Raw genomic sequence first — 12,240 nt, 5'->3', positions numbered from 1 at the left:
TACCTGCTTCTGTATTTATTGACACCACTTTTCTATTAGGATGCTGGTTGACTTCCAAGGTGTTCTGTCAAAACAATTTCTCCAATTGGAAACAATGGGAGTTACCTTAACCTGTCCTGGGTTCAAACTGCCACCATCATAAATCTTTATCATTATGGGGCATTGTTTTTGAGTAACCTACAACTAATGTACTGTATAATAAAACTAAAGTAAAGTAAAATTACTCAGCTGACAGATGTAATGGAGAGAGCTCAGGATCTTGATTGTTGAGTGATACTGTGATTGTGGTATTTAATGAATTGTATTGATCATATTGCACAGAGCGGCCTTACCCTTTCCTATGTCATATTAAGTTACATTTCCTAGGCTCTTAAGGTTATGAGAATTTTCTGCTTGGCCATCATGAAAAAAAAGCAAAAGAAAGGTAAGGAGTTAAATCCTCACTGAACACCAATGCTTCTGTTTGACATTTAGGCACATTTCTCCCCAAGAAAGTTGGTTTTTACACCAAATGTACTACTTTTGGGGCATTAAACTCCGGAGGTTCCATTATATTATGGGATTTGTTCGGGTTTTATTTCTAAGTGGAGGTCCACTACACTATATTTTGAAAACCTCTAAGCATTACCATGACAATGAGCGCTGCTTGTCCCCTTATGCTCGTGCACTGTCCCAAAACAAGGATTATGATGTTGTTTTTTTTTCCTGATAATGCCATAAGTCTTTATTGTAAACCCTTTAAAAAAAATCTTACATCACATGATTGGACCAGCTTAAATATTGGGTTTGCCACTACCAGCAGCTGAAACCATCAAGGAGCTGTCGACTCAATACCATCTGTCTTTTTCAAAGCTACTGCGAAGTCTGTGCTAGCTGATTTGCAGCAAATAATCAATTGCTCACTTCAGTCAGACGAGTTTCCAAAAGCTCTTAAAGTGGCTGCCAAGCCTCTGCTTAAAAAAAAGAGCGCACTGGATGCTTCCATGTTAGCAACCTATAGACCCATCTCAAATCTCCCTTTCATAGCCAAGATTGTTGAGAAAGTTATTTTTAATCAACTCAGCAATTTCTTGAACTTAAATGGACTTTTTGAGAAATTTCAATCAGGGTTCCGAACTCATCACAGTACAGAATCTGCTCTTATCAAAGTGCTAAATGATATAAGTTTGAATACTGACTCGGGAAAGGTGTCAATTCTGGTCTTGTTGGACCTCAGTGCAGCTTTTGATATGGTAGCTCATAATATACTGCTGAACAGGTTGGAAACATTGGTAGGACTAAATGGAACAGTCCTTAAATGGTTCAGGTCCTACCTGGAGGAAAGGAGTTATTTTGTAACCATTGGAAGTGTTCAATCTCATCGAATGGCAATGACCTATGGGGTCCCTCAAGGGTCAGTTCTTGAACCCCTTCTGTTCAACTGTAACTGTATTTGCTACCCTTGGGTCAAATTCTTCGGAATATTAATTTTGACTATCATAGCTATGCAGATGACACAGTTATATCTCGCAGTGTCTCCAGATTACTACAGTTCAATTGAGGTTTTGTGTCTAAAACAGATATCTGGATGAGCCAAAAATTTCTTTAACCACAACAAAACTGAGATAATTGTTTTTGGCAATAAAGAAAAGAGTTAGTAAATACCTGGAGTCACTCTCTTCAAAGACCAAGTCTGAAACCTTGGTGTTCTGATAGATTCCGACCTGACTTCCAATCAAATCAATTACTAAAACTGCCTTCTACCATCTGAAGAACATATCCAGAGTGAAGGCTTGCATGTGTCAAGCAGACCAGGAGAACCTCATCCATGCTTTTATCTCAAGTAGACTTGACTATTGTAATAGTCTTCTGACTGGACTCCCTCAAAAGAGCATTAAACAGCTGCAGCTCATTCAGAATGCTGCAGCTCGGGTTCTGACGAGAACAAAAAGGTCAGAGCATATTACTCCAATTCTAAAGTCTTTACACTGGCTTCCAGTTAGCTTTAGAATAGATGTTAAAGTTCTGCTACTGGTCTATAAATCGCTATATGTATTCGGTCAGTTATTTTTTGCTAGGGTCTACAAGAAATGCAGTCAAAAGTAAATGTAATTGTTTTATAGAAACATGTATGTACTTCTATGACAAACAACTTAAATATGTTTGACAGCGCAACACCTGATGCATGATTCAAAGTGCACGGTATATCAGGCCGTGTGGATGCCAGGTCTCATGCCTTTTTACTTCCACTTCATAGTCACTGATCAGAGTGGACTCAGTACAAGCGTTGACTTTGTCATCTCATTGGGGTATAGAGTCCAGGTTCTCCTGGATTCTACGAGTCATGCTGGGAATGAGGTTCATGTGGTCGTCCACGCAACTGCCCACACATCGCTCCATCAGGGACCGGACAGCGGGTTCCTTGGCACCGGAGTCAAACAAATCCTTTGCCTTGTCGTTGCAGTGCATTGTGCATCTGGCCAGACGGTCCTGATAGGGGGGAAAAACAGGTTACTTTTAATATCAATTGATTGTCCTGCATCCATTCTCTCTCTAGTAATAAAAAAGTGTGGGAGGAAGCTGGCTTATCCGGAGAAAGCCCCATCTGCATATGGGTAGAAAATGGATATTCCTCAAAGGAAGATTCAAACCGACATCCTCATAACTGAGGCAGATGTGCTAACCAATGGCCATGCTGCCTTCCCCAAACATTCAATCATTCTATTTTGAATCGCTTTTGTGCTTTTTAGGGTTACAGATGATCTGGCGCCTATGCCAGCTGACTTTGGGCAAGTGCAGAGAGGCAGGGTACATCCTAGACTGGTCGCCAAGCAATCACAGGGCACATATAGACAAAACAACCATTTCGTTCACATCTATGGACAATTTGAGAGTCTTCAAAGAACCTAAAATGCATGTTTTTGACCCCATAGAGGAAGGACCTAGGCAGAGATGTGAATCCCCCACAAAAATAGAAATTCATGCAACTTCTCTCCCTCACCTGAAACTTCTCCAGCTCGGAGGTGACGAGGCCCTGGGCTTTGGCCAGAGGAGTGTGACACCTGTCGATGCACTGATGCACCTGAGTCATGGTGTCTGTGGGTCGATCACAGCAGTCCGCGCTGCACTTGAACATGCGAGCCTGCCAACACGAGCACACCTCGTTGATAATTGTACATATATCTCCAAATGTGCACGATCAGAAGGCCTACCTGCATTTTGCGGATGTGATCCCTCTCCAGGCTTTGGACCATTTCCTCCACCACAGCCTGAACGCGTGCTTGGTGAGCCTCCGCCATGTCTGCTCGTCTCGCTCAATACCTTTTAACACAACTTTTGTATTAAACAATATTGGGCAGGCGCATAAAACGAGGGACCGATAACGAATAAGAATTAACTACTAGATTATGCACTAAGGTCACCTCCATTCAAGCATGGTTTATAATGAGCCCTTTCGTCACTTCCGAGTTACTTCCGGTCCCTGTTTCGTTAAAACAACCTCTTCCGGTTTCTCGAAGTGATTCATTTTCGAAAATAAAAAGACATATTTTGCTGGGATATATATTTATTCTTTTTGGCACCATATAGAAAGGGTGAAGACATCTTTGTTTTATTTTCCAGCATGTATTACGTCACTTTATACTCTTAAAATAAGCGTCAATGGTGGATATAAAAATAAAAGACATGCAATATTCCACTAGGTTAGGACAAAATTGTCGCACCATTATAGACATATTTATGATTATATTTTAAATTGTAATCATGAGACACAATAGTAGTGCATTATCGGCCTCCGAATGAACGCAAACGTTTGTATGCATTTTATTTTGAAAGAGCCAGTACCAGGAACGACGTGCGGAACGTTAGTTTAGTGTTGTTGCTTGTTAGTGTTGCTTCAAGCCACGCTTCCTGTATATAGTTTGTAAAATTCTTCCGTCTTGTGTAAGTTGTCAAATAACCTTAATAGTTTTAAATATTTATTTTCTGTCTCTAGTAACTTGACTTCGTATGAAACGTAAAGTAATTGTAATGATACTGGGGTGAACACATGCTGCATCCGGCTTGTTTTTATATGAACTAGGTCAACCTTCGAGCCATGACTGATGAGACACTTAAGTCAGTGACTGGCCTGCTTCATGTTGTTTCAGATGTCCTTGGACCACTAGAAGCCCACCATGAGCGTTGGGACCTGGAGCCCGAGAGCCATCCTCCTCTTGGGAATCTGTCACAGCGCCACGAGAACCTTAGCCTCCACTCCAGAGCTGCATGTGCCACCCACCAACATTGGTGAGATTTTATGAAGAGGTTCTAATCTTGATCACTTGTTTCGTTTTGTCACATATAGTACAACAATTTCTATGGGATACATTGTGGTCATCTACAACCACCCATTTGTTGTAGGTCTTTTGGTAAAACGCCGTAGTAGGGCCACTCTGTAAAGAATACACAAAAAAATGGCACTATTAGATTAAATATGTGATTGTACGAGAATAAAGTTGTATATTTCCCCCCCAAAAAACTGTTTTTGAGATTAAAAACGGAATTGTATGAGAGTAAAGTGTATTTAAAAAAAGAAAGTTGTGCAGTGGACACCCGCATACTTGCTGTTCGGCACCCACAGATTGACCTACTCGCAGACTTCTTTTTTTATTTTATTTTTTATATTTTTTAGGGGTGAAGGGGGGTGGGGGGAGACGGAACTAACCCAGAAAATGCTTATAGGTGGTTTATCCCCGCTTACTCAAGATTATTTTTTTTTCCCTGCGTAATTATAATGGCAGTCGGTTATCAGCAGATTTTCGCTATTTGCGGTTTGGCCTGGTCCCTATCCCACTGTATATTTTTGTTAAAAAAAAATAATTACAAGATTCAATTGTAGTTTTAGGAGAATAAATGTGTGCATTTTCGAGAAAAAAAGTAAAAAAATTTTAGATTAAATTCATAATCATACACAAACATTTTCGAGATCAAAAGTTGCATGCAGCATTCCAAAAACATGAACGTTACTTTAATTTAAGACACTTAATTGTTCTTAGGTGTGAATCTGAGTGTGAATTGTCTAGATGCACCCTTTGATTAGCTGGTGACCAGTCCTTGGTATACCCGCCTCTTGTCCCAAATCAGATGGGATCGTCTCCAGCACACCTGGGAATCTAGTGAGGATAAGCGGTACAGAAGAAGGATTTATTTATTTTTAAAATCAAACCTTTAAGAGAATTAAGTTGTATATTTTTTTTTAGATAAAAAGTAATATATTTTTCATCTTAAAGTAGTAATTTGATAAGAATAAAATATATTTTTAAGAAACAAGTCCTTGATTGTCCCGATTTAAAAAGATTCACAATTTAAGAAACAAAGCTGTATATTTTTGAAAAAAAAAGTCATGTATTTTCAAGATTAAAGTTCGAATGTTAGGAGAATGAAATCGTATAGCTTTGAAAAAAATTAAAATCAGGTATTTTTCTAAAGAAAATAGTATATAGTTTAATAATTTATGTAATAATAATTATAATATAATAATAATTATTTAGCGATTATATGGTGGTACATTTTATGTTTAAGGTTAAATTGTAGTTTTAGAAGAATAAAGACTATATATATATATATATTAAATGTAGTCATAATTTTATGAGAGTCATATTTGAGAATAAAGTGACTGTTCATATTTTCGTCAGTCATCGTTTTACAAGAATAAACTCGCAGATTTTTTTCAAATTGAAGAATTAAATTGTATGTTTTCAAGATGGATATAGTAAATTTTCAAGACGTATCATACTAACAAGGTGACAATTTGCATGATATGGTATGCAAGGTTTGTAGTCATGTGCATGAACACGGTTCAGGAAGGGAACCAGCATTCCTAAAGCAAATAGCTCCCATTTTTATATTGACATTTCTACATTTGTGGTCAATAACCGGTTGTAGTCTATCTAAGCCTTAGGGGCTAGTCTCACATCACATATATGGATTGTACATATGGACATACTTCATAATGCATGGATGGCTGCATCCCCCTGATTGAGTCTTGACATTGCTCCTGTCCAGCTGTGGTGGGAGCAGGTATCGGCGGCGCGGCCGCAGCTTTCTACCTGAGACAGGAGTTTGGACCCACGGTCAAGATAGACGTATTTGAACCCGCCGATGTCGGCGGGCGACTGGCGACGGTGGAGATGGCAAATCAGGAATATGAGACGGGAGGTGTGGTGATCCATCCCCTCAACCTCCACATGAAGTACTTCGTTGACAAATTGGGTAATGGCGTCAACACACTAGGAGCATTTGCTTAGGAAGTGTAGCTGAGGAATTTTGGAAATATTAAAAACTGGACACTTTCCATACTAAATCAAGGCTAGCTGAAGATGTTTTATTATTTTTTTTACATTAAAAAAAAAATAATTATTTATCTTTAGGCATCTCTGTGCGTCAGGACGTCCTGTCGAAAAAGGCAGTCTTCGACGGCAGCGAGCTCACTTTCGAGGAGAGCGACTGGTTCATTGTAAACTTCTTGCGCATGCTGTGGCGCTATGGGCTCAACTATCTGTTCATGCAGATGTGGGTGGAGAGTGTCATGGATAAATTCATGAGGTGAGGGCAGGGGAGACAGTAAATCTTATACATCCTTTGACATGACGTTTAAGAGTTTCCTCTGATGACCCCTGTTGGCAGAATCTACCAGTACCAGCAGTACGCTTACTCCTTCACGAGCATGGAGAGGCTCCTGCATGCCATGGGCGGGGATGACTTCCTCAGCCTGATGAATCACACGCTGGAGGAAACCATGAGGGCCGAAGGATTTGCGCAGGTCTTCCTCAATGACGTGGTGGCTCCCCTGACACGCCTGACTTATGGCCAAAGTGTCCGCATCAACGGCCTCGCGGGTATGTAATCTCACGCCTCGTCACACGCTCGGTGATGAAGGATTTTTGTTGACACGTTTGTGCCTTGGTGCCAGGGGCTGTGTCACTGGCGGGAGCTGACTCGGGCCTGTGGGCGGTCGATGGAGGCAACAAAAGAGTTTGCTCTGGACTTTTTTACCACAGCAAGAGTGAACTCATCCGAGCCAGGGTGACCGACATTTCGTTCAAAGTTCGCCCGTCCAAGACAGGTACCCATCCATCTGTAGTCTTTCAAGGGACCTACGGATGAAGCCCAGTAACTGACACACCTCCAACCCCCAAAAATGTTTAGAACCGCCTATATCAGTGGTTCCAAGTACCATCAAAATACTGGCTCTCCAAGTACCACCATAATGACCAGCACTGAAATACATTCGCGTAGTAGGCCCAAGTGTTAATCAAAAACAAAGCATAGGTTTTGTTCCCAAAGATATATTTTGTTAGCCACTGTAACTTTATGCAAAGTTTTAACATTAACACTGCACTTAAACATAGGAAAATCATTTTAAAAAACGACTTAAATAGCAGGAGTGTGCATGTTCTCCCCGTGCCTGCGTGGGTTTTCTCCGGGCACTCCGGTTTCCTCCCACATCCCAAAAACATGCATTAATTGGAGACTCTAAATTGCCTGTAGGCATGACTGTGAGTGCGAATGGTTGTTTGTTTGTATGTGCCCTGCGATTGGCTGGCAACCAGTTCAGGGTGTACCCCGCCTCCTGCCCGAAGATAGCTGGGATAGGCTCCAGCACGCCCGCGGCCCTAGTGAGGAGAAGCGGCTCAGAAAATGGATGGATGGATGGACTTAAATAGCAGGAGTGTGCATGTTCTCCCCGTGCCTGCGTGGGTTTTCTCCGGGCACTCCGGTTTCCTCCCACATCCCAAAAACATGCATTAATTGGAGACTAAATTGCCCGTAGGCATGACTGTGAGTGCGAATGGTTGTTTGTTTCTATGTGCCCTGCGATTGGCTGGCAACCAGTTCAGGGTGTACCCCGCCTCCTGCCCGATGATAGCTGGGATAGGCTCCAGCACGACCGCGACCCTAGTGAGGAGAAGCGGCTCAGAAAATGGATGGATGGATGGACTTAAATAGCAATTCTATTAAAATGTAAATGTTACCTAAATGTTTGAAAACAAGCATTTCTAAATGATTAAATGTGAATATGTTGTAGTTAAAAGTTAAATACAACTGGACTGTAACAACAGTACAACAAATGCACAGTATTGGATTTAAATAAACAAAATTAAAAAAGTTGAAGCCACTCAAACACACGCACACAAACACACACACAGTTTGAACACTTAATTCAATGATTCTGTCACGTACCACTAGAGGGAGCCCGCAAACCACACTTTGAGAATCACTGGCCAAAACTGTAGTTATAGTTTAAACTGTAAATATACCACAGATTAGGATCCCACAACATTTTAATATCATGTCAAACTTAATTCCTCATATAACAGTACGTTTACAAATAAATGGCTTAGAAATTGATTGATTTTAAATGCACCAGACATGCACATGTACAGTTGTGCTCATGAGTTCACATACTACCGTGATAGAATTAGTAAGATGTATACCATTTATTCAAACACATTTATTTGTTTTTGGTGTGATTCAGATTGAACTGTAAGACATTACAGAATAGCGCTTATATTAAACAAAATACAGCAAAAAAAAAAAAAAAAAAAAAACGAGATCAGGAGATGGTCAGAGTTCACTTATATTTTCCCCCAAATTGCCAATATTTCACAAATTCTGTCAGGGTATGTAAACTTTTGATCTTAACTATACCTGCACATGTAGCGAAGACTCACCGTAACTTCCACAAACAATCCAAGCTAAATTTAGCTCCTTCCCGACATTGAAATGTGTTTGACTATCAGTGGAGCTGTATCACTTGAACAATACATCCATAACTCCAATTGCAACCTTCCTCTTAGACAAGTCATTGGTGTGATCTTGGGACATTCCAGAAAGAGCACAAGTACACGAATAGGTGAGGCTAGGTTCCACGGAAAGAATGTGTGAATATTCATCTACGAATAGGCAGGGGTTCCCTGTACATCAAGCCAGTTCACACAAAATTAATAATGCACGTAAACGTTCTGTTTGTTTTTCCCTATTCTGATTAGCTTTATGTTTTGACGTAATAGCGTTTTAACAGTGTAGTCCAGCCATGGCTTGAAAGTGTCAGAATTTCACTCAGTCTCATTTCCTTTAAGATGGGCCCTTAAACGTCCATTTGTTTCCGTGTTTGCAGGGCCCTCCACCGGCTTCTATGAGGTCAGTTACGTCGGAGAGACTGGCGCGGGGCACTCGATGTATGACATTGTTGTCATAGCAACCCCTCTTCATCAGGGCAAGTCTGACATCTCCTTCTCAGGTTTGTCTTCACCAATGGTGTCCCAGTTCCCCGGCATCTACCACCAGGTTTTTTCAATTCTGGTCCACGGCGTTCTCAACACATCCTACCTGGGAGTCACGCGGCCGGCCTCCGAGTTCACGGTGTCGGAGGTTCTCACCGCAGACTCCAAAGACAACGTCATGTACAGTTTGACTTCCGTCGACCCGGTTCACATCCCGCCCGGCTACAGCCGACCTCCCGCCAGCCACAGCAAAGTATGGAAAGTGTTTTCTCCTCGAGCGCTGGACCAGGAGGACCTCCGACGTATGTTCCTCTCGTGGGATTCGGTGTCGCAGACTCCGTGGCTGGCCTACCCCGCTTACCGCACCCCGCAGCGCCAGACCCCGCCCTTCATCTTGCACAGCCGACTCTATTATCTCAGCGCCGTGGAGTGGGCGGCCAGCTCCATGGAGATGAGCGCCATCTCAGCCAGGAACGTGGCGCTGCTGGCCCACCACCGCTGGCACAAGCAGACGGGCCGGATCGACCAGGAGGACCTGCACACGCGCCTGCGGGGGGAGCTCTGAAGCGCGCAGGTCCGGTCCAAAAAGATCAGGTATTTGGGTTCTATCAGGGTAAGCGCAGCTGTCGCTTCCAGATGAACTGCTAGTCTGCAGAGAGTCTCACACAAAGTACGGCTCCGTTCTTTCATCAGGTTCGCCACGCTTTTACATTTTCAGGAGTCCTGTAGTAGTTGTTGCATTAATTTCCTCAAATTGGCTAACTCAGCGAGTCATTTCTATTTTTTCATTAAATAATTGATGTATTGTAATAAAATACAAAACTACTGGTAAAATAAACCATTTCTGATTGTAACTTTAACTTTTTATTTTATTTATCTTGTTAAATGATTGGGTGGAAAGATAGGTGAGTGGTTAGCACATCCGCTTCACAGTTCTGAGGTTGGGAGTTTGAATCCAGGCTCTGGCCTTCCTGTACGGTTGTAGCATGTTCTCCCTGGGCAGTCAGCTGGGATAGGCTCCAGCACACTTGCGACCCTGGTGAAGATGAGCGGGATCAATTGAATTATTTTACACATTTTACATACGCTTTTTATTTGAATTAATTAATTTTATTTTATTTTCCAACCATTTGTTTTCGAAATAAAATGAGCAAAAAAGCTAGCCCACCCCTGAGCACACACAACGTGACTCTCGGGCCGCAAAAACATTCACTTGATGTAAAACGACCTCATACGTTTAAAAAAAATAAATAAATCATGGTTTAGGAATAAATTTAAGTCGAAATGATCTGTTCCGTTGTTAAAGTCTAACCACAAAACGTTTATTAGGTTTACAGGAAATGTTTTAAGTTACTTTTTGACCTTGCATACAACTGTTAATGGGGGGAAATGTAAAAGCAATGAAATACTTCTGGCCATAGATGGACCTCACCCCATCCAAAAGTCATTGTCCATCCATCCAATTGCCTATAGCGCTTGCCAGCCAATCATAGGGCGCATACACTCAAACATTCACGCTCACATTCAACCTATAGACAATTGACAGTCTTTGATGAACCTGCCATGCATGTTTTTGGAATGTGGGAGGAAGCTGGAGTACCTGGAGTAAACCCACACGAGCACAGGGAGAGCATGAAAACTCCACACAGAAAGACCGGATCCAAGATTCGAACCCCGAAGCTCAGAACTGTGAGGCAGACATGACGTGCTAACCACCAAAGTGCTGCCCTAATAAGTCAATGGCTTTTTTTGACGACCCGAGCGGCTGCTCACAGCTCATAACTATTTTTCTCGACTTTTCCGACCCCTTTCGAAAATCGCAAGTAGTAACAAATCTAGTGAATTGTAGTAATCACGGAGACTTCAACTTTTTGTGTGTCGTACTTGTGCCAGTTCATCAAGTACGCCTACACAAACTAATTTGATTAGAACAGTATGATCCAATACAAGAGTTGTTTCTGAGATTCTGCCTTCATATCGATAATAATGGTCAGTATTGATTGAGAGACATTTATTTCATGTAGATTATTGTGGTTGTTGTTTACATCGATGTCAAAGTGTTCGACATCACTACTACTGAGGGGTGTTGCTATTTACACTCAGCTTGGATTGGATTGTGCATGTATCACTATGTAATGTAAGATAATTGCGCTTATTGTCCCCGTTGCTCTTAAGTCTGCATAACTCTTTGTACTTGTAATTGTTTAAGTGTTTGTTAATGATAGAATCTTCCTTGGTCCCACCTCCTGAACAGACTCTTATTGAGTTCTTTTTGGACATGAAAAAGGGTAAAGATACAAATGTTTCAAAAGATCTTTGATAATACTATTAGGAGAACAACCATGCTGGTATAACTCGAATCCTGCTACCAGGGACCATCATAAGGGAGGAAAATGTTTGAAATGGGTCAGATTTGATTATTTCATACATGCCATTTTGTACTTTTTATTTTTACGTATTGGCAACTATATTTTGAAATAGAACCATGTCCTAAAGTACGTTCAAAGGGGCTAATCGTGCGCTTTAATTGACAGAATCAAACAGACAAGAAATCAAACAGAATCCAAGAAATCAAACATTTGGGAGCACAACTTAGTTTTTAGTTTCTTTTTTTGTTTATTTGAAAGGATAAGCGGTCAAGAAGATGGATGGATGGATGACACTGTTTATGATTGAAATATTTTCTACTGTGATTTTGTGTTTCGTAATAATCATTGCGCAACGTCCCTTGTACTGATGTGTCTAAATGGATGTATTTTGTGCCTGAGCGGCATTGTGAGCCGTCACTCATCAGCCAAATGAAATCTGAATTCTTCTTCTTATTTTTAAAGGAAATAAACATTGTCTTCACTTGTCAACATCGTCTTTGGACACTTTCTTTTTCTGCTCCGAGCACCCGCCCCTAAATAAAGGCCCAAGTGACTGAAGGTCTGACAATGGGCCCCCATTGTGCCCCTGAATAACGATGCGTCTGTTGTGCTGATGTGACGCCCAG

The 12,240-nt window shown here is 41.4% G+C and overlaps 2 protein-coding genes across 2 annotated transcripts; one reads left to right on the top strand and one right to left on the bottom strand.

The window, feature by feature from the left end:
• Nucleotides 1-2,082: 2,082 nt before the first annotated feature.
• On the bottom strand, nt 2,083-3,465 carry fam136a (family with sequence similarity 136 member A). The gene is made up of 3 exons (XM_061800133.1): nt 3,192-3,465; nt 2,981-3,121; nt 2,083-2,469 (listed from the first exon to the last, which is right to left on the bottom strand). Exons 1-3 carry the CDS (start codon nt 3,276-3,278, stop codon nt 2,281-2,283), a joined length of 417 nt encoding a protein of 138 aa, XP_061656117.1. The 5' UTR covers nt 3,279-3,465; the 3' UTR covers nt 2,083-2,280.
• A 334-nt stretch (nt 3,466-3,799) lies between these two features.
• On the top strand, nt 3,800-12,103 carry pcyox1 (prenylcysteine oxidase 1). The gene is made up of 7 exons (XM_061800129.1): nt 3,800-3,921; nt 4,128-4,266; nt 6,025-6,231; nt 6,390-6,564; nt 6,646-6,857; nt 6,932-7,084; nt 9,140-12,103. The coding sequence occupies exons 2-7, from the start codon at nt 4,155-4,157 to the stop codon at nt 9,808-9,810; spliced, it is 1,530 nt and encodes a 509-aa protein (XP_061656113.1). The 5' UTR covers nt 3,800-3,921; nt 4,128-4,154; the 3' UTR covers nt 9,811-12,103.
• Nucleotides 12,104-12,240: the final 137 nt, after the last annotated feature.

The sequence above is a fragment of the Phyllopteryx taeniolatus genome, chromosome 15, assembly GCF_024500385.1.
Source record: "Phyllopteryx taeniolatus isolate TA_2022b chromosome 15, UOR_Ptae_1.2, whole genome shotgun sequence".
In the NCBI taxonomy this organism is placed as follows: Eukaryota; Metazoa; Chordata; class Actinopteri; order Syngnathiformes; family Syngnathidae; genus Phyllopteryx; species Phyllopteryx taeniolatus.
Note: the sequence above shows the minus strand (reverse complement) of the source record. Positions and strands in the feature narration are given on the sequence as shown.